General features: G+C 39.1%; 3 protein-coding genes across 14 annotated transcripts in view; 1 reads left to right on the top strand and 2 right to left on the bottom strand.

The window, feature by feature from the left end:
* The window catches only part of ubr5 (ubiquitin protein ligase E3 component n-recognin 5), a 31,211-nt gene extending 27,953 nt beyond the window's left edge, over positions 1 to 3,258 (bottom strand). For all 9 annotated transcript variants that reach the window (XM_034115608.1, XM_034115616.1, XM_034115610.1 and 6 more), the window contains exon 1: positions 3,026 to 3,258. In XM_034115608.1, the coding sequence (XP_033971499.1) occupies positions 3,026 to 3,087 (62 nt within the window). In that variant the 5' untranslated portion in view covers positions 3,088 to 3,258. The remainder of the gene's footprint in view (positions 1 to 3,025) is intronic.
* A 6,332-nt stretch (positions 3,259 to 9,590) lies between these two features.
* On the top strand, positions 9,591 to 17,176 carry LOC117470755 (Krueppel-like factor 10). The gene is made up of 5 exons (XM_034115624.1): positions 9,591 to 9,690; positions 10,996 to 11,190; positions 11,757 to 11,873; positions 13,791 to 14,541; positions 16,050 to 17,176. The coding sequence occupies exons 2-5, from the start codon at positions 11,005 to 11,007 to the stop codon at positions 16,322 to 16,324; spliced, it is 1,329 nt and encodes a 442-aa protein (XP_033971515.1). The 5' UTR covers positions 9,591 to 9,690; positions 10,996 to 11,004; the 3' UTR covers positions 16,325 to 17,176.
* Positions 16,907 to 26,229, bottom strand: LOC117470754 (antizyme inhibitor 1-like). 4 transcript variants are annotated; one of them, XM_034115622.1, is made up of 12 exons: positions 26,015 to 26,229; positions 24,361 to 24,482; positions 23,010 to 23,220; positions 22,650 to 22,823; positions 21,985 to 22,157; positions 21,522 to 21,656; positions 21,243 to 21,324; positions 21,014 to 21,088; positions 20,301 to 20,466; positions 19,563 to 19,678; positions 18,057 to 18,274; positions 16,907 to 17,953 (listed from the first exon to the last, which is right to left on the bottom strand). In XM_034115622.1, the coding sequence occupies exons 3-12, from the start codon at positions 23,109 to 23,111 to the stop codon at positions 17,839 to 17,841; spliced, it is 1,356 nt and encodes a 451-aa protein (XP_033971513.1). In that variant the 5' UTR covers positions 23,112 to 23,220; positions 24,361 to 24,482; positions 26,015 to 26,229; the 3' UTR covers positions 16,907 to 17,838. The 4 variants fall into 4 exon arrangements, with proteins under 4 accessions (XP_033971513.1, XP_033971514.1, XP_033971512.1 ...); XM_034115623.1 differs by having other exon boundaries at positions 24,348 to 24,482; positions 26,015 to 26,033; XM_034115621.1 differs by lacking the exon at positions 26,015 to 26,229 and adding an exon at positions 25,203 to 25,427 and having other exon boundaries at positions 24,348 to 24,482.
* Between the last annotated feature and the right edge of the window lie 568 nt (positions 26,230 to 26,797).

The following is a 26,797-nucleotide window of genomic DNA, read 5'->3' as shown; positions in this document are numbered from 1 at the left end:
CTGCTCGATTATGGCAAAAATCATAATCTCGATTATTTGGGTCAATAATTGATATCACGATTATTAAAAACGATTATCCATTTACTTTGAAAACATCCATTTATTGAAAAAAATATGTTGAACAGTATGTTTTTAACAGTTGATTACCCTGAACTTTAAGTATAATTCAACTGAAAAACCAATAAAAAAAAAAGTATTTTAAAAATGAATAAATAATTGTTTTATTTCAATTATGTTGTTTTCATAATCGTTGCAAGCCAAAATCGTAATTGCGATTAAAATACGATTAATTGAGCAGCCCTAGTTTGTATGCAACAGTGGCATAAATTACACAAAAATAATTGTTATGATGTTGGCTATTACAGGGAGTTAAATGCAAACGCAGATTCCCCTGTTGTGATAGCATAAAAAGTTAACTCTGAATGTATGTATAAGGCGATGAATGACAGATTTCCTAAAATTACATTTAAAAAAAAAAGGTGCAATATATCACCTTAGTAAGTTAAGCAATATATAAATCTAGAAAATAACTAACTTGAGACTAAAAAACAACTGCCTCCTTACTACAAGCAGATCAAGTGTCAAGCTTTCCAGATCATCACAACACTATCTGAATTAGCTATGATACAATTACAGACAACTATACATTCAAGGATTTCAGGGAACTTTTAACTGCTCTTTCAACAGTTTTCTAATTTGTTTGCCTGTAAGTTGGCAGTTGGATTTCATTGTCCAATTAACTTGATCATTGTTTCCACCCCAGATTTCTATTTTCTTCCACATTCACATCCAATACACACAGACAATCTGACAGTTTTGTGGGATTACAATCATACGAACATGCTTAACTACATATTAGTCTGAAAGGTATTATATTGCGATACTTGTCTTGTGTCTTCTCCAAAATAATACAGCAAATATCCACCTTTACAAGCTTTTTGGCCTATGATGTCATCTTGAAAATATAGTTCTGCAGACTGTTCCTCCATACATGGCCATAACACAGTAAAAGAAGTACTAGGGCACCTGTCATGAATGACCTAACTCAAAAGGATGTTAACAAATGCCAATTGTCCATTATGGATTGAAGGAAAGTAGAAGGACATTCACAAATGTAAACATTAATAGCAGTGCAGTTACTGATCATGTATACTATTTAAACCAAATTTACCCTAGATATTAATACCAGTAGTTTACCTACATGTACTATGTTAATCTAGCTCATAAGAACAAGAGACAAGCTATAAAAAGATGTGGTTCAGGTACTAGGCCTAAAAAAAAAGCAGAATTTGAATGTAAATGTGCTGCCTGTTTGTTAATTTCAATTATTCCACTGCAAACTTTCTTTAAATTGTGCTAGAAATGAATGGTGATGGAAGACTTCTCCTCACAATATATAAGCACAGCGGAAATATATTTGCCATTCCACTGTGCTAGACTAATGTATGTAAGGAGACCTGAGGTCAAGCAAACCCACTGGCATTTGGATGTGGAAATGTTCATGCCCAGCGAGCACTTCAAATGAGCCAAGTTGGACCAAGTATTTTTACTTCAGATAGAGGCACTCATCTGCTTTGACAACTGCAAGTTCCTTCATGGGGAAGAAAGCGGAGGGGGCCTCCCAGCAGCACATGGTGACTGTAGCATGCAATGGCATGCATGCCTGGGGATGAAACAGCCATGACCTCTTTAAAGGAACCAACAGTCCATACCATCGAGATATGAGAGTGACTTTACAATAACTAGAGTAACCAGCAGAATAACAGAGCTTTCCTTGTCAGTCAGACCAAAGCTGGTGCCCAGGGGTTAAATAGTACACCAACCTTGCAAAAACATTCAAATACTCTGAGCCTTTACTTGTTCCTAATCTCAAGGTCATTCTAAAAACACTTCAACCACTTTTTCTTTAAGTAGAACAGCTCATTAATCAGTTCAATCTCAATGGATGATATAAATAGGTTTATCATAAATCACATGTTCTGCCAAAATACAGGTCGCACACAATGTCCTGGACCTCTCTTCCAAATACTAGTGTCTCATGATCACTTCAGTTTCTACATTTCCAAAAGAAACCCCATTAACTGCAATGTGATGGATGCCAGCTGCATGTCACTCCTAAAAATATTGTGTGCAATTGAATTAACTGTTCGAGTATGCTGTAGGTAACAATGAAAATAAGAGAAAATTGTGTATGAACATGTTAACACTGAACACAACAATACTGATAATACACACTTCAAAAGTATGTGCATGTCCCCGGCCCTTATAAAAGTAAATACCTGTATATTTGGATGTAATGTTGCTAACTCTTCTTCACTGCATATTTAAGATAATAATCTCGGTGCGCAATGTTAAAACCAGGAAAATAGAATCATTGTTGCGGATGAAGACAGTAAGTATTTTTTCCCCTTTAACCTTGCAAAGACACCCCTGCCCAAAAGACACTGAAACACAAATATTTGGCTTTGTCAAGAGCGTGGTAGCGAATTAGCTTGCTAGCATTAGCAGCTAGCTATCAGTTAGCTAACGTTAGCTACTTCATTGATCATGATAATCAACCAGACGCCCACAAAACAAACACTGACACATGTCAAAAGAGTGTATTTATAATGTATACAAGAAAACTCGAATATTTTCAACAGTTACGTGTTTTACGACCCTTATTTCCCTCTCTTTTCCCCATCCCCCAACCCGCATTGTCTATCTCAACTTTGACTGTGAGCCAATCCTTCCAGAGAATCAAGGAAACAGCCTGCTAGCTTTAGCTGCTCCACGATAGCCAGTTAACGGACTAGCATGTAGCTAGCGCTGGACCAACTGTTTGGGTAGCAGCAGGCTAACGAGGATTGTTCAAGATGCCGGGCCTTGTTCCAACCCTGGGGGGTCATTTCAATTATTTAAACCCGACTAAACATGCATGACAATGTCAACATCGTTCGTAAATACAACGTCGAACACTATATCCCATACCCCGCACGTAAATATTGATTTATATTCTTCTTTTCCACGGCCTGCAACAAAATACCTGTCATTGAGCTGATCCTCAGTCCCGGGCAACGGGTGAACCACGAAGTGAATAGATGTCATGGGGTCAATCCAAAATCACACACAGTCGTGTGAAAGATGTATAAATTGTTATTCGTTCGATTACTGTATATATGTGGATTCATAGGAATCGTTTAATAGCGAAAAACCTCGAGTTTAGATCCCAGCCTCCTCACCCACATGCCGCCATCTTAACTCTAGCAAGCTTCTTCTCTGTGTGTTGATTAGTGCACATGCAACCACTGCGCTGGTTGGACCCCGAGCACAAACAGGAAATGTGTTAAATTGGAAGGGATTGGCCTCCAGAAGAAAGGCAAGACGACTGTAATCATAAATACTACACTTTCACACTCAAAAGTCTTTGTTCTTACACAGTTCAGCCTATGTATATGGGTTTAGTTGCATTTTTAAGCTTCTGTAGCATTTTCAGGTCCATTTCTGTACTCTAAAGGTCAGAGAAAGGGTTATGTATTGCTAGAATACTGCTTTACAGGCAAGGAAAATACAATCCAAAAAGCTAAGACATTAAGATACAAACACAAGATTAATCATTTTGGGTTTCTAGACAAATAATTTAGCTATTAATGCATTAACAAACCAGTGTAATACATACTTACTTTAATAAAATAAACAAAAAGTGGCTTAGTCCAATTAAATATCTGATTACAGACCTAACTTTTGCAGTTAAGAAATAAACAGAGCCTACTGAGTCGATGTCATGACATGTTAACATGAGGGATGTTTTTTTTCCTAAAAGAGGACACAATAACCACCTTTGTGACCATCAAAGACTTAATTATGTCACCAAATCTTAAGGGAACAACATGGTTATACTTGGGATATTGTTACCATTATTCTTAGAATTGACATTCATGTGGGACCCTTAAATAAGAGCTGCTATTCTTATATTAGAATTGTATTTAAAACTGTACTAACTTAGATCTGAGCTCGAGAGAAGTCCGTGTATCTTCCGCCTTGGTCCCTCGCATTAACAACTTTGTTGGTGTGTAATATCAAGAATATCCTCTATCCTTTGTTTTACATAAGAGAATGAGTATTATAAAGCCATGTATAAAACAACATGTGCACCAACTTAGCACATTTTACATATAAAACAATGCAATTATCATCAATTAAAATAGCTGTCTGTAACTCCGAATACCTTAACATCATTTAAGAATTTGCCTAAATTAAGATAATTTCAAGTGCATATCATAACATACACACATAAAGAAACTAAATCAAACGCAAATTCCTATTATTTTGAAGGATACGCATTTTGTTTGATTTAAACTATTTAAAATGATAATCAAGAATACATTTTGTATGTCGTGCTGAAAAAAGTTTTTTTTTTGTTCACAAATAGCATCACCATGGTTTGTTAAGATAATGAAAACAGATAATAGTGGGCAAAACATTTAAATGTAAAAGGAAAGATTATGTCATCTTTGGTTGTTTTTGTCATCTACAGCCTAATCCAGTAAACGCTGTTGTCCTTTTACACCAGCAGATGGCAGGATTGACCTTTCACAATGAGACCTGAATCCACAAAGCTAAGCAGAGAGTGGAGTGCTAGTTTGTCTCTTTCATACTCACAGAGTGGTCATGTGCATATGTACATATACAATTATGTAATGTCTGTATAATTCTAATAAAACCTTTAACTCTGCCCAGGATTGCCCGTAAAATGAGTTGTTGAATAAATTCCCTCAACAAGAAATGAAACTTGATGTCAGTATAATAAATGTCAAGATAATATGAAATGATACTTGACTAATTTGACTGCTCCAGGTCAGGTTGATCATTATATGTCATCTGCCAAGTTGATCTGTTTAATTTCCAATTTAGAAAAAGCTAAAATAAGTGTTACTATTCAAAATGATCTATACACTACAGTCTAGTCTGCAGTCCACATCCTTAGGACCTGAACTGAATAGAAGTTGAATTAAGTATTAGGTGCACATCCAGAATACACAATGTCACTTTTCTTAATGACATTAATAGATTTGTACTAAATAATGTATTCATATTTTCTTTATTTACTTACTTACACAATACAATCTTTGCATTTAAGTGTTCTTAGCACATATCATTGCATCAACATATGTTAAGTTAAATTAATGGGCAATAAGGCAGATATCATTATTTGGAGAAAACCATTTATATTTTCATTTGAACCTTTGGTCTAACTTTACATATGCCACATGTCATGTAACCAGCTGAAACACATTTTTAGTTTTTTTTTCCGGATGTAGTTTGAGTTCAACACAGAGGTGAATGAAACCAGTTCCACTGCCCTGCATAAAAAACCTTTGACTATTTTTAAGAGTGAAGTCAAACAAAAAAATGAAATTCCTGGAGCTATTTTTAGGTGGTGCATCGGGTTATCAAATTACCTCTGTCCTTGTTAAATATGGGTACAAAGAGTCCGAGCCAGGAGCACATAATCATTTGGGCAAAGTGAGCAGGTTTGCAGAACCTTCTAACAATCTAGTACAACAATTGTTGAACTGTTGGTTAGCATTTACGACCCAAAGCAAAACTATTACCACTGATAACTTATTGAACATCTACCTTATCCATTCTTAGATCAGCTGAGAAGCACCAGCTCCTGTCAGTCAGGACACTACCAGGAGGATAAGATATACCCAGTGAGGTAACACGATCACTGGCTGGAGAGTAAAGACTTTTAAATAACTCCTGTTACTGCTGCCTGGGACATATCTGTGCAGGTCCAGGGCAGGACTCACCATGAGGGGAAACTCTGCCTGTTAACACTGACCAGGTCAGATCAGGCCTCAGGCTGCAGTCACACATGCTGCACAGCTTTAAAGACAATTGTGCTGGCCTGAAAGGAGCTGTTCCTGGCTGCTTTCTTCTAACAGAGAACAGTGAGTCCTTGTTGGCCTAGTCTGACTTGTGTTTAGGAAGCCATAATGTCTGGGATAATGCTGCCAATAGATTCCCACAAAATCTGTTTGTCCATTACCCAGTACCATGAGGATGTGGTAAAGGTCTGCTCAATAGAGCATGGCTATTGTAACGGGCCAAAAAGCTTGGTCTCCATGCATCACACCTTAAAACTAATGCAACCTGATTGGCCCACGGCCAGGAACATACACAGGAACCATGAAAAATGTGCACTTTTGTGCCATGAGCGCTCACTGTAATATCGGGAGCTTGATAACCCCATCATCATAAAAAGGACCATGCTGGACAATATCATTATTGCAGATGATATTTCATCATTTTGTTTGCCACAACACATTATCTATAAAAGACATGCAATATAAAGTATTACAACCTAAGTTTAAAGCTGTACAAATCAATTATATTAAAATTACATGTTTTTAGGTTACCAGAAACATGACTCAGAACTGTCAATGAGCAATTGTTAGCACTTTTATCGGGTGATAATAGGTACATTTTGTGTTTTAATCCTGTTCCGCAACCCCTAAGTGACAAACCCCTAAGTAAATGAAGGAATTTACTTTGAGTTTTTGGTCATGTCTTTGATCAAGCCAAAGCCATTTGACATTTTAACAAGTGAATTAAAGCAGTTTAAGGAGTACTCCAGCAACTCAGTTTGCCACTTACATAAGGTTGGGAGATTCAAAGTGCCATGAACCTAAATGATCACTAATGGCCAGCAGGGGGAGACTCCTCTGGTTGCAGAAAAGTCAGATACATTTTTTTTTTTTTTTAAATGTCTGAAAATTAAAGGTGGGGTAGGTAAGTTTGAGAAACCGGCTCGAGATCGCTAGAATTTGAAAATACACAACCGGAGAAAATCTGCCACTTCCTTATAGAGCCCCTCCTCCAACACACACGAACGCGCACATGACCAATGAGGGCACGAGATAAGTTTGTGCACAGATGGAAGGCTGACAGGCAGGTAGGCCATCCAGTTATTTTAGCCAGGCCGGCTAAAATGATTGGTCGTGCTTTTTACAGTACTACGGCTTCCACAGATGAAATTTTTTTAAGGATTTTTTGTCAAAACACTTAAGATATTCATTGCTATCGGGATAATAGAATAGAATTAGAATTGGGAGGGATGAAACCCTCTTTTAATGGTCACACATGCAGAGCACACAGCACACACAGTGAAATTAGGCCTCTGCATTTAACCCATCCTAGTACCAGGAGTCTAGTACTAGGAGCAGTGGGCAGCTATTGTACAGCGCCCGGGGATAACATCCCGATAGCAATGAATAATATATAGCATTCCATGGAATATAACAAAAAGTGTATCTCGAGCCGGTTTCTCAAACTTACCTACCCCACCTTTAATAGAAAAAAACCATTTTGGATTTTTGATTTTTGATTATTTTGATGGAGTCATAAAAAGGCTTAGGGCCCACTTTTCCTTTAAAAATATTATTTTTGCACAATTCTCTGTACTACACAGTACACACAATAAATATGAATGGGATAGCCTGCAAATTTAGTAGTGGGTAAATTGCCTACAGTATGTATTGGGATAAGTGGCACCCCCTCAAGAGAGAACAACACAAAGTGAACAATGGTTTCAGTTTAAACTGATGTCTCTCCAAACTGTAATCAGGATGTCAAGATGGGAAATTAAATATTTAAAGAGACAAAAATTTGAGAAAATAGTAATTTCCCTCGCACTCAGACTCACTACTCTAGTACTACATTCCTAAATATGTTCTTGAGGATGCTTGTTTCTGTCTGTGTGTATTCCTCCATTGTGTGTGTAGAGCCGGCCTTTTGTTCTGGCTCTGTGCTGTGAAGGAGGGTGGAGACAGCTGACACTCACCTAATCCCCAGCAGGGCAGCCCGAGCCCCTCCTGACCTCTTTCACCCAGAGGATGATAAACTTAATCATTGAAACAGCAATCAATCTGAAACAGAAAAAAACGTTTTATTTCGTGAAAATGTCAAGTCAGTTCAACTTTTTTTATTTGGAGCTAGTTGATTCTTCATGAGAAATGGATTGTCAAAGGGATTTAAAGTGGACCTATCATGCTATTTGTAGGCAATAGCATAGGTCTCAGATATATACAAATATATAAAAAACATGTCTGAAGTGTTTTGCTCAAAATACCAAACAGATCACCCATTCTAGCCATGCCTCATATCCCTCTATTTCACTTACTGTTTCAAAAGTGCTGATTTGGGGTATAAAGCTTTAAAAAAAAAAGGAAATTTGATTAAAAAAAAGGAGGGGGCTGAGCTCATGCGGGAGATTCTACCGGCAGATTCTGCGGTGATGAAACGCCATATCATGGATTATCAAGGATTATTTCTGAAACAGTATGGAGCTTCTCTCTTGCCGGTTATACCACAAAGTTCCTTTTTATATCCAGCTTCTTCACACACATGCTCTATCCAGTACAGGTTAGCTCTGAGTGTTAGCAATGCTAATGTAAACATGCACCGACCATATTACGTCCAAAACAGTCGGGCATTGTTTCTGATAGCAACGTTTCTGATAGGGCCGTGGGTGTAAAGCCAGCCTACATTTCCGATATTACGTCATATCGGACCCAGATCTGGATCAGCTCCGTTGTAGCCCCGTTTTAGAGATTTGGGTACGGAGGAAAAAAGAGAGGGTTTTATTTTCTGATGCTGCGTGAGTTCCCTGACACACCGGGGACACATATTTATGTATAAATTACATCAAAAAGTGCATTTTGCATGATAGGTCCCCTTTAATTTATTAAACAGAGTACAATACACTCACAGGACAGGATTTATACACAATGGGTGTGGATCATGGTCTGGATACATACACATGCAAATGTGCTGTTATACAGAGAGATGTCAGAGCAAACAGGCTGATGGCAGTCCGTGTACTGCCATGTCTGTGGAATTGTCAAAAAAGATTCATTCTAATGTCAAACCAAATGCGATGGAATTCCTTTATTGTCATAGTACAGGTACAACAAAATTAATCCATCCAACATCCAACAAAAAACAGCGGTTAACTGACCTGCATGAGATAATATCCTTTACAGCCCATATTTCAAGACAACATTACAATATTTCTGAAGACAAATCTGATAATGATAACACATTTGTATTTGGACACAACACTTGAGGTGAAAGTGAGATAGTAGTAGTGATACATTCCTTGGGAAATTGTTAAGTATTTCAACTTTATTGTGATGCTTAGAGCATGACATAAAATCTGGAGGACCTATATTAAGAAAGTACTGTTTGATTTCATCTCTTTAAAATCATACAAGATGTGTGTCAAGGGTGAAATTAGTCATCCAAGGCAGTAGTGTGTGTTTGTGTTTGTGTGTGTGCGTGTTAGTGTGTAATGAAAGGGTGGGGGTGGGGATGACGGGAAGTGTGACCATCAGGAATGTTTTTCACACGCCCATGCTCCTGTGTACCACGCTGTCTTCACGGTGCCGTCAGCCCCTGATCACGCACCAAGGCTCTCTCCCATTGGTTGGCGCTCAGCACACCTTTGCGTCCTATTGGGCAAGACGTTAAGCCACGCCCATCTTTTCCCCACCGTGTTTGAAACGAAGAATGGTGATGAGTCTGAAAAAGTAACTGGAAGACGTCAGTCACAATTTTAGTTTAAAGTGTTCACACGACACGGACGGACAAGTACACAGCAGTTAAACCGGGTTCCTGAACACAACACATAGACCCACATAAAATGTAAGTAAACACCTTTTTCACAATGTCATATATTCCATAAACCATAATATAAGCAGAAGTGTCTCTTTTAAATTATATAAAGATATGATATATATATATATATTTTTTTATGTAAATATATATTATCCACTATATCCAACGTGTTCAATGTCTAATGATGGTGGTCAAGCATTAGGTAATAGTTAATTTAATTACCACCAACTTGTGTGTGTGTGTGTGTGTGTGTGTGTGTGTGTGTGTGTGTGTGTGTGTGTGTGTGTGTGTGTGTGTGTGTGTGTGTGTGTGTGTGTGTGTGTGTGTGTGTGTGTGTGTGTGTGTGTGTGTGTGTGTGTGTGTGTGTGTGTGTGTGTGTGTGTGTGTGTGTGTGTGTGTGTGTGTGTGTGTGTGTGTGTGTGTGGTGTGTGTGTGTGTGTGTGTGTGTGTGTGTGTGTGTGTGTGTGTGTGTGTGTGTGTGTGTGTGTGTGTGTGTGTGTGTGTGTGTGTGTGTGTGTGTGTGTGTGTGTGTGTGTGTGTGTGTGTGTGTGTGTGTGTGTGTGTGTGTGTGTGTGTGTGTGTGTGTGGCTTTTGGGGCTTTTGTCCCCCAGTAGATGTAGGTGAAAGGGCCCCAGTGCTCAAGAGCAGCAGCTGATCATGCTCTCTTCACATGACCCTTTGTATGTTCTCTCTATATATAGATGAATGGTAAAATCAATAAGCTTTAAAACATTGATTCACCTCGAGTCGCCGTGCATGTCTGCTCACTGTTTTTCCATTTGATTATTAGTTAGACGCTGTTATCCAAAGCGATTTACATACTCAATACTGTGGACAATCCCCACAGGAGCAATTTGGGGTGAAGTGTCTCAGGGACACAACGACATGCTGACTGCAGTGGGGTTTGAACCTGTGCTCCCCTTATCCAACACCAAGGCTCTATCCACTGCGCCACACGCCTCCCCTTATTTATATAATGACTGACAGTTATTGTCTCAAACGGAAGAGCATTAGGGCCACATTATTATTTTATTTATTTTTTAGATCTGACCATAAGTGATTTTATTTTTTTTTAAACCTGAGATTAAAGTCAGAATTCTGAGAAAACATGTCAGAATTTTAGATAAAGCTATTATACATTTTTTTCCTGACAACCTCAGAATTTGAGATAAATAAATGTTTTATTTTTTTCCTGAAAAGTCAGATTATTTTCTCAGACTTTCTCAGAACACATGTGGCCCTAATTCTCTTCCGTAGTGTCAAATATTGAACATAGATTATTATCAAGAACAGTCCATGCATGGTGTGTTCAAATGTTTGCGCTTTTATCAGACTGTCAACATGGAATTTGAGGAGCTCGCCTCAGACCGCCAGGGTGAATCCCAGCCTGCTCCTTTGGGTGACATGGAGGCAGCGGAGGCTCTGGTGTCCATGACTAACCGCTGGGAGAGCTTCAGACCCCTGACTCCATCCTCAGAGGACGACTGTGTCCTCTTTGTCTCCACTGTGCCGCAGGACCCTCCTTCGGTAAGGGATACACATGGGCTGAGACTTCTCATATAAAAGTCTGCTATCATTTTGTGAATTCTGTAGAATTTCCCCCCAAACATGGCTTCATAAATGGTGTAATGTCAAACTTGATGCAATCCATAAGAAATGGACTGTCCCATGTGGGCTGTCCCATGATTGCTTAGATAAATACCTCTGTAATAAAACCCCATGCTGATTAACAGCAATTTCACAGAAAATAAAAACCATACAAAAGACATCAATATATTTAGCATATTTGAACACTTCATTTTATTTGTTGTCTTATTGTAATGTTTTTATTGGATGAATTGTCCTGCATTGGTCTGCTTTCATCTGCTCTCTTCACATGACCCTTTATATATTCTCTCTATATATAGATGAATGGCAAAATCAATGAGCTTTAAAACATTGATTAACATCTGTGGATGTCTGCTCAATGTTCCATTTTATTATAGGATCGACAAATATTGTGTCATATATTGATCATTGATTATCGTTACCTCATGAAAGAACAATCCATGCATGGTGTGTTGTCTCATTCTAATTTCTTGGGCTTTTATCAGACTGTCAACTTGGTGTCCGAGGTCATGGAGTCGGACATCGAGTGGGAGACTTGCAGTGCGTCCTCAGACTGGTCGCAGCCTGATTATGGCTCTGTTGGGCGGCAGCAGTCTCCTTTGGTAAGGGATACATTTGGGCTGAGGGTTCTCATATAAAGGTTTACTTTACACCAACTTGTAGTTTTGCAAATCTAGTCTTTTAAGTTTGTAAATTAAGTAAATGTATAGCACTTGTATCAATAGGGCTGCAAAATATATATTTCTCATGTAAACAATGACTGTTTCTTGTCTCTTAAATATGGAGATTTCAAGCATTTCTCTGGTTTATATAATTTTAAAGTGAATATCTTTAGGGTTGGGACTGACAGAAGTAAACAACTTTGAACTATGAAAATAATCGTCATATTAATCGACTGTAAAACAAATAGTTAGTTGTAGCCCTTCTTATCAATGTCAGAAATGTGCTTTACAAAAGTAAACACAAAATTAGTAATCTTGTTATTATTTCATAAAAATAATAATGTTGTTATTATTTCATAATAACAAGATTACTTAAAGTGGACCTATCATGCTATATTTAAATGATATATTGTAGGGCCATACCTATATAAGGTATATTTATACGTTTCTGTTTTCAAAATACCAAACAGATCATGCATTTTAGCCATGCCTCATTTCGCTCTATGTGCTGTTTGCTGTCTACGGGTCTGATTCTGCTGACCACGCCCCCCTGCAGGAGAGGGGAGACGTGCTCTGATCAGCTGCTGGGCTGTCAGAAGAGGGGGAGAAAAAGAGATCTCCGTCCTCCGTGTTTTATTATATAGAGTTGTTATTCATTTGTTTTAAAACTCAATAAATAACAAAGAAGACCTTTGACCGGCACTTTTCTAATTTTGTCCGGAAGATTTAAACTTTAACAGACATCTTGACCGGCGAAAGAAACTGAAACTGAAACTCTGCCGCACGGTCCCCTCGTTCCTTGGAAGAGGCGGAGAGGTGGGTGTTTGTCATCTGCTGGTGGACTAACCGGAGAGAATTACAGTGCTTGCCTCGACGGGGAGGGATTGTATTGAATTAAAGCAGCAGGAGCAAACGCTTGCCTCGGGGAGGGAGAAAAAAAGCCACAGCGGAGAATAAACAGAAGGGTAACCATGGTAACAATGGGCGGGAAGTCTTCTTCGCTGCTTTTGTGGCAGACTACAGCGTCACTTACAGGCCTGGCATATGTACTACAGCGTCTCCAGCGCTTTCGAGCGGCAATGGCCGGCCGTGGCCCAACCCCACATTCCCCTGATAGGTGGAGAGTTGGCCCAATAGCCGTAGCGCCACCGTCCTGACGTCAGGACAGTGTTCAAATCTGGATCAGTTTTTATCAGATCCGTTGCAGCCCCTTTTTTAGAGATTTGGGTATGGAGGAAAATAGAGAGGGTTGTGTTTTCTGACACTTGGTGAGTTCCCTGGAACACCGGGGACACATATTCATGTATAAAAGACGTACAAAAGTGCATTTTGCATGATATGTCCCCTTTAAATAAAGTTAACATTTTAAGTGTAATAGTAACAACAAAATGAGAAAAAAAAGTAAAATATGTTTAAATGCACATGACTTTAACTATATGTAGACCATTTGATAAGTGAGGAAGAGCATTAGAGTGCGGCCCTATTGTTTTTTTTATTTGACACTCAAAGTCAAACTTTCAGTCAATGCATTATTCTCGTATTTTGTTTATTCTCATCAGATTGACATTTATCCTCAATATTCCGTCTTTATTCTCAACAGTTTGAATTTAGTATCATCATTTAGACCTTAAAAAAAATCGACTTCATTAACAAAATCTTATTATGACGTTTTGCCTCTAACGTTTCAATTTTATTTCAACATTTAGACGTTATTCTTGATATGAAAATGCTATCCGTGTCCCTTATACTCTCCCTTAGATACTCGTATAGCATTTTTGTTTCAAATTTTAAAATAAGATTTGTTTGCAACGCTGAGTTTGTCAACCATTACAATTAATGACCTTCCTCTCCTTCCAGTGGATGACACCGCCATACAGTCCGCCCAACTTTGAGGCCACCCATTCCCCCCCAGCGATATCCTTATTTCAGCGAATAGTAGAAGAGACTCATGAGCACACACAGCAACGCTTCCAGTGCACCAGTGTGATCCGGCACACTTCAGATGGCCCGAGCGGCTCCTGTAGCGTCCGTCCTGCCTCTAGGGAGGACAGACTCACTCCCGTTCATACAGAAGACTCTAGCTGTGAATATGGGCAAGATGCTGTCCAACAGTCTGACTCTAAAGCAGCCGGGCCACAGAGATCTCACACTGCGGCTTTGCCAATTGTTTTTGAAACCAGCCAGAAGAGCCTTGAGGATAAATCAAACTCATCTCAGGCTGCTGGCTCTGAGCTCTCTCCTCTCCCTGTGTACAGCCACATTCTTCCTGTCACAGCCTGTGACAACCCAAACGGATATCAAATCCCATCCCCCACCACTGCACCACAGCACCGTCCCCCAACACAAGCAGCTCCTCTGGCCCAGGTCTTCTTCCTCGTCCCTCAGCTGGCTGTTCCTACTCTCTACGCCCGGCCGGCCCTGGTGACCCCTGGGGGCACCAAGCTGACGGCCATCGCCCCCGCGCCTGGGCTGGCCCTGTTGGAGCAAAGACTAAACCAGCCGCAGCCCGAGGTGTCCCGTGTCCGCAGCCATGTTTGTCCTCATGAGGACTGCAGCAAGACCTACTTCAAGAGCTCCCACCTCAAGGCCCACCTGAGGACACACACAGGTACGACAGGAAGGAGTTGAAGGGGGGTTTATGAGGTACTTATACATAGTCAGTGAATTACAAAGGGGAGATGGTTGAGTTTTGTGAATACGAACTGATCATAGTCACACAATAATACAAACATACTAACCAATTGAGGTAGCGGTAGACCAGCAACTCCCAATGTTTTGAGAGGTAAAATAGTTTTCTTTGTCAGAGAGCATAGATTCAAGATTCAAAGTCTTTATTGTCATATGCGCAGTAGCTACAGTGTAGTAATGGCAATGCAAATCTTCCCAGGCCCCTCCAACAATGCAAAATGAATATAAGACATAAAATAATAAAACAAATTTAAAAACCAATAAAATAGTACAAGGAGAACTGAGTACAATAAAATAGTGCAAGACTGTCTTGCAAGTACAATGTGCAAGTCATGCAGATGAAGTACAGTACACTTTTTACATGTCAAAAAATAACAATTCAATAAGCTCAATGTTGCAGTTGAGTCTAAATACATGTACATAGAATAACATTAAAATAAACTTTAATATGAAATACTGTCTATTGTAGTAATGGATATAGAACAGCTTCAGTCTCCCATCAGAAAGAGCTGCCTGACAGCTAGTAAAGTGAAAATATTATAAATGTAGCTTATAGCAGTAAACTAATGTTGATTTTTCTTTGGTGGTCATTTTCTTACAATGAACAATGTTTTGCTGCCCATCCACAGCAGTAAACAGGTTCAATTCAGTGCTGGTTCTTAGGTCTACTTCTCCAAACTGGGGGAATGCCGACGCCATCTATTGACTATGAATAAGTACCTGATATAACCCCCACTCAAAATGTGAACTTTTACTTCAATATAGTATTTAATCATTAACCTTCTTTTGTCATCGGGTTTCATTTGCCCCCATTCAAAATGTTGAATATCAGAAATATGGGTTTCTTGCATTTAATTGCCACAAGATAAGATGGTTGCATGCTACGTTCTTAGCCAATACAATTAATGATGACTACTTTCATTGAATTATAAATGTTATATTAAAATGTATAGCATCTCTGGTTTATTTAAATTAGGTATAGTTTGACGCAAATTTGGACTGATAACTATATATTGAACAAATAAATGTAACATTTGTATGTATTTGTTGGAATGAAGTGGGCTGAAAATGTGTTACACAGAATTGGGTCAATGTCTATATGTTATCCTAAGCAGTCAAACCAGGGCAGATCAAATTTGACTTGAGGACAAAAACACTAAGGTTAAAAAAGTACATGCATTTTAAATATGGAGCCCTTATATAATAATAATAATTCATTCATTTTATATAGGCGCCTTTCAAGGCTCTCAAGGTCGCCGTACAAACACATAAAAAACAAGATACACAATACATATATAGATACTCGAATACATTTTACAAAGCAGCCAATGGTCAGCTTTCAATGCAAAAGATGACACAAATGAAAGGGAAGCAAACAAATGACCCAAAAAGCCTTATTTTCTAACTTCACTGTCTGTTTTCCAACAGGGGAGAAGCCCTTTAGATGCAAGTGGGAGGGCTGCGAGAGGCGATTCGCTCGCTCCGACGAGCTGTCCCGCCACCGACAGACCCACACAGGGGAGAAGAGGTTCGCCTGTCCCGTGTGCCTCAGCCGCTTCATGAGGAGCGACCACCTCGCCAAGCACGCCCGGAGACACCTCGCAGAGAGAAAGACGCCCTGCGCAAAGTTACAGGTCATCCCGTCTGCTGACATCACTGCTAACACACAGTGTCTTCAACAAAAGCCTTCTGAGACATGCTGAGGAGACGCAGAATGAAATGCTGGGAATATGAAGTGTGCCGGTTATATGCACAACTGTCAGATCATAACACTTAACATCACTGCTGAACCAGATGAATGTGCATGTGAAGTCTTTCCTTTGCTTTGATGATTCTAGTTGAAGATGTTTACAAACTACTCAAACTGAGCATCTACACTAAAATGATCCACTGTTAATACTGTTCTGTACACTTTTACAAATCAATGCTAAACATGTTTACTGTTGAGTGATTTTTGACCAAAGAATGTTAAGTATTGTTCCTTTGAGCCATACAAAAATATTTGGCACAACACTTTTTTGCAGGGAACTGTACTTTGTGTTTTGTTCGCATATTTTGTAGGATCATTGGTACTGTCCATTTAACATGTAATGATAGACTTAGAAAACCATATGCTGCTCAATAGTAACTTTGCTTTTGACTAGATACAGCCCCAACATCATCTTGCATTAGATCATTTTTCTAAAAGGAGAATTGGATGAAGTCATCATGTAATGAAACAGTTTCTGAAAGCGTTAATATTAATGTTCCGTGTATGATGATTCAACTCAGACACAGGGATTCAGTCCAGTCATTGAGGTGTTTATTGCTGTTCGTGTTGACGATCACAGATAGTTCATCATGCCTTAAACACAGATAGGGAAATCATATTTTTTTAAAAGCAGTCCTAGATCTTGAAAAAATATTCTCAAACATAGAAATATTGATAGAAATAGCATTAAATGTTTCTAGCATTATAAATGCTTTGTTATTTCATGTTAGCTGATTCTTTATCCATCAGCACTTCCTTTGTTCCATCTGCAGCGCGTGCTGAATAATAAACCGGTTTTATTATGTCGAAGTATAACAGTTACCTGCTGCTCTTTTACTGCTCAGGGAGTAAGCTACTTAGCGTTTTAGAGAAACACTAGTTCAGCTTCTCAACCACACCAGAACAGACTGATCATTATTACACGAGAGGACTTCATGATGACACTGGCTTTGTTCACAGATGAGTGAATACGCTTTCATTTGCAAGCTTCAAAACACTGAGTAGGAAAACATGTAATCAATGTTATAAGGGAAATCAAGCTCTGATCAAACTGAATAAACTATACAACCAATTAAATTCATAAATACACATCCTGTAGCAAAGCACACTACAAAATCTCAGAACTGTGTATTTAAATACACAGCTCCACTCAGTTATACATATTGTACTTTACGACACTGGCAAAAGCAATGAAGACATAGATAAGAGGATTTGTTAAATAGAATCATTATACGTCTACCGTGTGTGTGTAAACGGCGCAAAACAAAGGGAAGAATGCATTTGTCTTTTAGGACTCATCCATTTTGTTGCATACTTAAAACATCTACTTAGGGTTTAATCGCTTAGTTTATTGTGTATTGGGGTTTGTAAAATGCTATATCTGCTCCATTCAACCCCGTGAAATGTGGACCAGAGGAAGCTAGCAGCAGAAAGCAGGAAAGTAAAGACTTCCTAGTCTGATGATTGCTACGCGGGGACAGACAGAGCGGCCTCTGTGTGGCAGGAATTGTGGAAACAAGGGACCAAAGAGAAGTTCTTCAGTGTAGCCTCATGGGTGACTACAGTGTCCTGCATCTCATACCTGGGGGAGGAAAATGAACGTCAGACGAGAACAAAATCTACACAGAAGATATGCTCACTTTCTCACTCCAAATGTGAAAACCGTCAATGGCGGAGTCCCTTACCAGTCCCTGGAGGAGATGACGTAGTACACAGGGGGCGCTGGTGAGTCGGGGGTGGTGCGGAGGGGCTGTCCCATGGTGTAGGCCCCTGCCTGGGAGAAGGTCAGCCAGTCTCCGATGTTGAGCTCAGGCAGCAGGCAGTGCTCCACCACCTGGTCCAGGTCGTCTGCAGAGGGGCCCCACAGGCTGCTGCTGAACACCGGAGCATCCAGGGGGGGGTTCTGACACACACAGATTTATTTACCAATCAACTTAACATGAGAGCTCTGATCATGACTTATTCAACAGAATATATTCTGGGTTGCCAGATAGAAATAAGTAGAACATCATTTATTTGTGTAGGTTTCTTTGTAATATCTTACACATTTTCTTCATGCCAAATCGGACCAGTTCAGTAAAGTCTGGAAACCTTACTTATTTTATTTTCTTGGGCTCGATTTGTTGGCTGTTATTTTAGCATTATAAGTTAATAAAAAGGTACAAATCTTACAATAAGTGATGTTTGGTTTGCACAACTTAGAATTAAGGATCACAGTTCTGTAACATTGTACAATACAATTTAGTTTGATGAGACTATTCATAATGCAGGGATTATTTATTAACAGAGAGGCTTTATTATAAGCATGTCAATGTTCTTATCTCACCCTACACCTTTTATAAACGTTTTGATTTCCATCCTTAACGCTTGTTTGTGGCTTTTTTCATCATCTGTGAATTTTTCAGGTTAAATTCAATATTGTCAAATTCAGTGGCGAGCCGTGACTTTTATACTTAGGCCCTCTGACCCCCCCATAATTTCGCAACGATGTCATCACTATCACTGACATGAGCCATCATGAACGAACTTATGCTAATCATAAATCTATCGATTAGATTTATGATTCGAAAATTATAAAAGTAGGGCAGACATGTGGATATTATCCGGCTGAACAAAACGTGCATTTATCAAACAGGTTCGTTTTCCACAGACCTTATTTCGAGCTATTTTCCAAAAAATAAAGCCCACCCATTTAGAGGGAAGATATGATTGGTCAATTGTACTGTCATTTGACATTACTCTCTCATTGAGTTACTGTAGCGGGCCCTCTGTGAATTTACAGCAGGACCACCAATCAGCTCCTGTCTTCACAGTGACTCGCAGAGACGAGCTTCTTTCATTTAACCCTTCACATTCCAACAGAAACTGAACAGGCTGATTCTAAGGATTTATTTATTTGGAAACGTTATTTTAAATACAATTAAATCAAGTTATTTTGGTAAAACTAATGAAAAATATAACTACCGGCTCTGGTCAAATTATTATTTATAAAAAGCTGTACCTGATAATAAGTGATTCATTACAATGAAGGTGTCATTTCGTATGAGTTTTTTCCCCATTGATTACATCAGCTATCATCGCTCAGTCAGAGCATGAGAGGGAAGCATCACAGATTATTATTCATTAGGATGTTGGGCTAACAGATGTGTATACAATTAAGGAAAGAAATGTAGACAATCTTTGAGACTCACCTTGTGAACAGATGGAGCAGGGATCAGCGTCTCACAGAGTTTGCTGGTGAATGATCCATACACCCCCTCGTTCATGTAGTACTGGAACTCTGGCTCATCGTTGGGAGACGGATCATCTGTTTAGGAGAAGGTAGAGAGAAATGGATTCATTTTTCAGAGCACTTTATATATTTTGTTTCATATAAGAATACAAAATCAAACATTTGAACAGTTCTCTTTGACTGGTTGACTTGAAATGATGCATATTTCATACAATAGTTGCGTTGCATGTTTAGTTGTAATGATGCATATTACTGCACATTGTAACTGACAGTCCTCCTCATGTTCCTCAAGTATGCTATATACAGACCAGTTTTCCCACAGATCTGAAATATACTTATGGTGGTAGCCGAGAACGGGGGGGGGGGGGGGTGTGCTAGCGGAGCTCGGTCATGAACGGGGGGGGTTCGCCGCCGGAGCCTCGCAGCGGAGTTACTGCGGAGCGCATAAAGCAGACCCTTCGCGCGACAGAGCGAACAGGTACAGGAGGGGTAGTTAATCGATCGCAGATGGCGTCGTGCTCGCGGACGGATAAAACAAGAATACATCTAAATGGGTCACGAAATATAATATACCTGGGCGGCCCGCCCAAGTAAAGTCTATGTGTGGGAAACACTGCAGACACAAAGTCATATCAAAATAAGCTTTAATATCTTTATTAATACACTGGATACCCTGAGAGAATATCATGCCACTGACCGTGTGCTTGGTCCTGGCGGTCTCGTGCCACCACCTCCTTGGAGATGATGTTCACAGCCAGAGTGAACGCAGAGGACACAAAGAAGCTGCCGGGCTCAGCGATGATGGAAACACCAGTAGAAGGAGGGAAGTATAAATCCACCATCGACATGACTGCAGTATTGATCTGAAAAACATATGACAGTGTTAGAGACATTAGAAACCAAAATGGGTAGACCTTTAAATGTTCTTAATCTGATCAAGGTGTCAGGCTTTGAAGAGTGGTTTCAATCAGGCTTCTCACACCCCAAAAAAGGATGGACTTGAATCTAATTATTAATTTTATTTTATTATTTTTCTTATACATTAACCAAATACATTTTTTTAGGATGTATATATATTTCATTTGTTTGTTTATTTAAACTTTATTAAAAGGTTCAACTCATGTCCAATGTGTTGAAACATAGCTGCTTTAACAAAACCATTTCCCAATTTTAGATCAAATCAATCAATCTACTCTAATCTAAGACTACAGTGTCCTATGACTGGGCGTCATAATGTAAAATTCACATTTAAATGTAAAACTGTATAACAGTACATTCTAAATAATGGATTGAAATTATGAATTGTACTTAATTCTATCATAATTTGTCTCCTTAAATGTTCAAAAGACTGCTGACTGACTGTTTTTAAAGGTAACACTGATCAGTGTGAAAGGCAGATAAGATAGTAACCATTTCCAGCTGGGTCTCAGAGCCACTGAAGCCACCTCCAATGTCCAGGACATTCATGTTGAAACCGATCTCCTCCTGAAGCAGAAAAACGCTTGTAAATGTGTAACCAAAACAAAGTACTGAGTAATTCTTAAGCTGCCACAAGTGTCCAAAACATCAGTGTGTGTTACAAAGCAATGAAATGCTAGTCACAGGACTGAAAAGCAATAACAATAATATATTTACTTACTCCCATGTCAAAGACACAGCGGGCGTCAGATATGGCATGAACGTACACCTGGTCATCCTCGCAGGAGCTGGAAATGTGAGACCTTGGGGGAGAAAATGAGAGGGAAAGTTAATGATCAAAATGTAAAATCTTCACAAGGAGTTAAAACGTTATCCAGTAGCAGGTTAGACTTCATCTTTGATCCAGAGAGAGCTGAGGTAAAGAAAACTGCTGTCATTCCACATATCAGTATGTTTCTTCAAAGTGCGTCATAACCAGACAGTCATTCTCAGGCCTCACCTGACTCCCACCACCTGCACCCCCAGCTCCTTGGCCTTCTCCAGCAGACGCCTGCAGTCCTTGAGGGAACAGCCGAATGCCATGCTCATCTCGTCGCCCTGGCTGGAAGCTTCTGTTGAAACTTGTAGCAGCAGCCTTTATTAAAAAAACAATCTGTGTTAGTGGTTTGCTGACCAAACAAGTGGTTCAAAATCAGAATGAGTTGACGGCACGCACATTAAATCACAAAATATTGCATCTGAGACCAAATTATTTTTTAAAGCTTGATTTGGCAAAGATTTTGTTATTGGCAAACCCAATGTGGAAGAAGAATGTATTTAAAGGGAAATCCTGCAAGACAGATTCTAATGACTCCTAAAAAGGTAATATGATTGCACAAAGCCAATTACCTGACAATGTTAAACTAGAAGCTTTCAGGTCACATGATCACTGGCACCAGTACTAACACTCTTTGAGCTCTTACTTGGCATTGGGGTGGCAGCGAGAAATCTTGCGCAGCTCGGCTTCATTATCACACACCAGGAGGTCAATGCCGTTTTTAGCAGCGTATTTAATCTGGGACACTTGTTTGCAAACACCGCTGTAGACGATATCTTCAGAGGGAATACCATGGCTCTGCACCAGCTCAAGCTCAGACTGTAACACAAAAGACAAATACAGATCATTATTCCATTATTATGTGTAAGTGGGCTAGTTAATAGACATATGATCATACCAGGTACATCCTGCTTGGTTTAATACAGATAAAAAAATAAAGAATACATAAAAAAGGTAGACAGGCTCTCGTAGGAGAAGAAGTGCTAAAATATTGAACAGATTTGTTTTAAACTCCCTTTTATGACTGATTTTTTTACCTTTGTTTAACCAGCTAAGTCAATTGAGAGCAAATTCTTATTTACAATGACAACCTGACTAAAAGACAGTAAAAAAAAACAGAAACAAGATGTTAAAACATAGATACAACTAGTAAGCAACATTAGACAAAATGAAAACGTCAAAATAAGTACACTATATAAATAACAATATAGATCTACCGGTATGTACTGTACTATCTTTGTATCCAACACATGTTTCCTGTGGATAAACCTGAACCGACTACAGTGATACAACCAGTTTGTGGTAAAGTACCTTGTTGGTACAAATGAATCCGGCGCCGAGGGCAGCAAGAACCTCAATAACAGCTGGGCTGCTGTTGCATCTGACAGCGTAGTAGGGTCTAATTTGGGCCATGTGGGTTCGCCAGCGAACATGCTGCCTCATTATTACTCCCAGGTCTGCTACAAAGAATGCATTCTTCTCAGTCTGAGGAGGAAATAAAAATACATGTCAATGAGTAAAAATACAAACTCCAAGCTTTTGCTAAAGTCTGTCAGATTGTGACTTACCACATGTAAACAGGCCAATAGAATAAAAGGTGTTTTGAAAAGTACAAAATGCAGGTTTACAAGTGTGTGCTAAATGTACATGTTGCTGCAGTGAGGCCCTTACCAGAGATTGTTCATAAATATGATTGTCAATCACGTCACAGAGGGCTGCGCCTCCCTCCAGCAGACCGACAGAATACTGCGGTTCATCAGCGATTCCTTTCATCCTCTCAACCGTTTTCTTCTAATCCGACAGGCATAAAGAACTTGGCTAGTCCGAAGTGTACTTGCTCACACCCTCTTGAGCCCCTGGGTTCCTAGACTTTAGCAACAAACTGTACAAGAAAACGAGAAAGGTCAACATAAGACACAACGTTCACAAACAATTCAATCATATATGGATAATGCATTTCAAATGATGTTGTCCAGCTAGTTTATAGAGAAGCTGGAACCAAAATATTATATACGAGATCGGCAAATAAAACAAGTCATTTTCAGGGAGTATCCAATCAGAGCACAGCGCAGGCTGCATGTTACAGGACAGCATTGTGGAAGAGGCCTATTCTTCTAAAGAGCCGCTGTCAAAACAGAGTCTGGGGCACAGAGTTCATTCACTTTACCATCAATTACCCCCAACAATCACCATTAATCCCGGAACTGGTGACCCGTGAAGGTTCTTTTTGAAGGCATTAAATAAAGTACAATACTGGCGGCGTTGATGTCACAACTTTACTTTCAATTATGTTGCACAAAAAACTAAATCAGAGAGGCACAGCAGTCTGGGGTGGAATGTATGTGACATGGCTGTAGGTTAGGGAGGTTAAATAGTGAGAAAACAATGGGCCTAGAAAGCCTGAAGCAACTGAGACAGGGCGGGGCTACTGTCAAAAAAAGGGCATTATGCTTATGACTCCCCCAAAGTCTGATCAGTTTTATAAAAAATAGTGTGCAGATGTATTTGTTTAGAGTCTGACACACATGAACTGACAGAGGGACAAGGGCAAGTCGGTGATAACATTACTCTCTTGAAGTAAGTGATGATGTTAATGGCGTCATACAGTCGGTTAATGATCAGTTTATGGTTTACAGTGACATTATCCTGCAGAGAGAACTTCATTAAAATCCAGTCACTATTAGCAATATGAATATCGTAATATCTGCGACTAAATGAGAGCAAAAGAAGAACTATATCACAAAAAGCAGTCCAGAACACATTGTCCTGTTATTGTAATAGAAGTGCTGAGAATAGATCTCAAATCTAAAATCTAAAATAAATATAGCCTGTTTGTTTTGTTCTTTCTGTCAACGAGTCTGGTGAAAACATTTGTCACAATGCATTAGTACAAAACGACTGACACGTGTACACAAGTGCTAAAACAAACAGGTTTTACACTGCATGTTTCTAGAATACAATCTATTAAGTCAAATAATCAAAGATGATGCATTTATTCTTTATTCACACCTGTGTTACTCACATGGATGAGTCCTGGTTTGAACCCGTCCACTATCAGCTAGGATCCCAAGGTGGCTCCGCGTTGAAGTCAAATGGCTCTCGGTGAAGCGATGACCCTAGATCTTCTGGGTAATTATTGTACACCTGCAGAAGAACAGATGAAAAGAGAGCACAAAGGAGTCAATTACTGACAGAGAAGCAACTCTGACCAGGGGAGCAACTTTCCCCACAATGCTCCAGTCTATCCTAACACTAAGGACGTTTTTATACAATTAAATCTGTAAAATGGTTGAAGAAGCATTAATCAAACTGGAAAAGTGCTGAGGGTTAAAAGCCAATAGAAGGAGAGCATTGGGTTTGCATTTTGGTATAAGTTAATGGTATGCAACACCTTTTTCCGTTATTATTGCTGTTTGTTAATGTTTCAAATCTTACCCTATCCTAGTTGGGATCATAGTCCCTTTTAGTAATTAACATAATGCATTTATATTGTCACTGAGTTCATTCACAATAGTATTTTCAAACTCATGCGGGGTGATTAGCCAAACACCAAGCATCCTCCTTCTACTAATTCAAACCACATTTAACATTTCTGACATACAGGTGGCTAGCTAGCTTGCTAACAGGTCATGTTGCCTTCATTTGTAACGGTTAGCATTAGCGTTAACTACCTAGCAACAAAGGAGGTGAATATTGTTTTAAAAAACTATTTGTAACTAATTTAATCAATATAAATTCTACCAACTATTACGCTATCTTTCACTAATTTTAGCTAGCATGTATTGTTGGCTAAATTACACGGTTAATTCATAAACAAGCTCATAGCATGCTAACAGCGCGGTTAGCTACGTTAACGTTACTTACGTTAGCTGAAAACCCAAAAGAGGGGACAGAACGCTTTTTCTTTTTAGGCGGAATTTTTAAAGAGTGGTGGGGTTACTAGAAGAGAAAAGGATAACTGCCATGGACGTGGTGAACCAGCCAGAGTTATTATCCTTCAGCGTTTTGTTGATGCAATCTTGTCGTAGGATTATTTGTGACGACTGAGCGGAAGGCAACAGTGGAGGTCGAGAGTGGAGGTGGACGGACAGACAGGAGCATCAAGAACTAACATTAACAGCGAGATATCCGGTTAACTTATCAAATTAAAAGCTGAATTAATAAATATACTGCAAACGGTTTGATTATGTAATGCAAAGCACCATTGTGGAAATTAAAAAGCAATGCCCCACATATCGCTCTGATAAAAATATAATCGGTAAATATTCATCTATCTAAATTATATAAACACATGTTCCGGCCTGTTTTAACTTTAGCCTGGGGAGCTTGATGCATTTTAGATGGGCGGGGTTTAGAGCTGTCAAAACCAAACACAACGACCTCAGTTTTAGAAACTAATAATGATCAAATGTATTGACAAAAACATAAATGAATACTAATTCTACAATGAATAACGAGCAACTTAACTAGCAACAATAATAATCGTATTAATGATAAAAACATAACAAAAAGAATAACAATTATTACAATAAAAATGAACAATTCTAGAAATACACAGCAAAATGTATATCCAGCAATACAATCATATATTGGTTGACTACAAGTTATATTTATAGATAATAACCTGTAGCCTACTGTATGTTAAACAGGTCACAATCCAATTTTCCAAGAATTACCTGTGTTACGTCTTCATTGTGTTTCCCATGGCTCAATAAGGACAAAATGCTGTCCAATATAGTTTGCAGAAGCTTCCTGTTTTCTTTAGTCAAAATCAACAGTTGCAAAGCTCCAGTCCCATGAGTAGGAAGAACATGGATGCATGCATTTTGCCCCAGGTTCAAGCTCTAACTGGATTGTTCTGTCCCTTTGCTTTTGTTGTTTTGACTTTGAGGAGTTGTGCCCGCTTCTGAGAATTCAGGTTCTGGGTCTGGGGCAGTGTTTTCTCCCAAGAAGATACATTTGCATGTCTCCCTCCTCGACACAGGAGGAGGAGGAGGAGGAGGGTGCCATGGAAAACTCAGCTATGTTAGCTAAGCAGAGGGGAAGTTTTTTCTCTGGGGGATTCTTTGCCTATACCTATCCTAACTGACATCATCTTGGTCTTAAATATCACAGACCTGAGCTTGAAATCCCCCAATTCAACTCTCCGTGTCAAATGTTTTGAGGGTTTTTAACTCATATTTGCAATATTATTTATTTATTTAAATATTGTAAAACACATATCTATCATCATGTGTATTGGGTTTGCCTTTGAGTTGGTCTTTTTGTAATGATCCATTCATGTATCCTGAAGTCAAAGTCCATTTTCAGCTGTGTCTGTGCAGCCTTTTGCGACAAAATGTTCCCTCAGTCTTTTCAAGGAATTATTACAGAGGGCATGGACAAACAATACTATTCAAAATAAACTTACACAAATACACCCAAATATAAATGCTTGGAATAGACATGAGAATATTTGT

The sequence above is a fragment of the Trematomus bernacchii genome, unplaced genomic scaffold, assembly GCF_902827165.1.
Source record: "Trematomus bernacchii unplaced genomic scaffold, fTreBer1.1, whole genome shotgun sequence".
NCBI lineage: Eukaryota > Metazoa > Chordata > Actinopteri > Perciformes > Nototheniidae > Trematomus > Trematomus bernacchii.
The sequence above is the reverse complement of the archived record's forward strand: the minus strand, read 5'-3'. Positions and strand labels throughout refer to the sequence as shown.

Excerpts from the sequence above, each read along its gene's own strand:
- LOC117470754 (XM_034115622.1), bottom strand. The coding sequence starts at position 23,111 with ATGAAAGGAATCGCTGATGAACCGCAGTATTCTGTCGGTCTGCTGGAG. Across the intron at positions 22,158-22,649 it reads GATTCATTTGTACCAACAAG|TCTGAGCTTGAGCTGGTGCA; the intron begins GTACTTTACCAC and ends TTTGTGTTACAG. Across the intron at positions 21,089-21,242 it reads GCTGTGTCTTTGACATGGGA|GAGGAGATCGGTTTCAACAT; the intron begins GTAAGTAAATAT and ends TTTCTGCTTCAG.
- LOC117470755 (XM_034115624.1), top strand. The coding sequence starts at position 11,005 with ATGGAATTTGAGGAGCTCGCCTCAGACCGCCAGGGTGAATCCCAGCCT. Across the intron at positions 11,191-11,756 it reads TGCCGCAGGACCCTCCTTCG|ACTGTCAACTTGGTGTCCGA; the intron begins GTAAGGGATACA and ends GGCTTTTATCAG. Across the intron at positions 11,874-13,790 it reads GGCGGCAGCAGTCTCCTTTG|TGGATGACACCGCCATACAG; the intron begins GTAAGGGATACA and ends CTCTCCTTCCAG.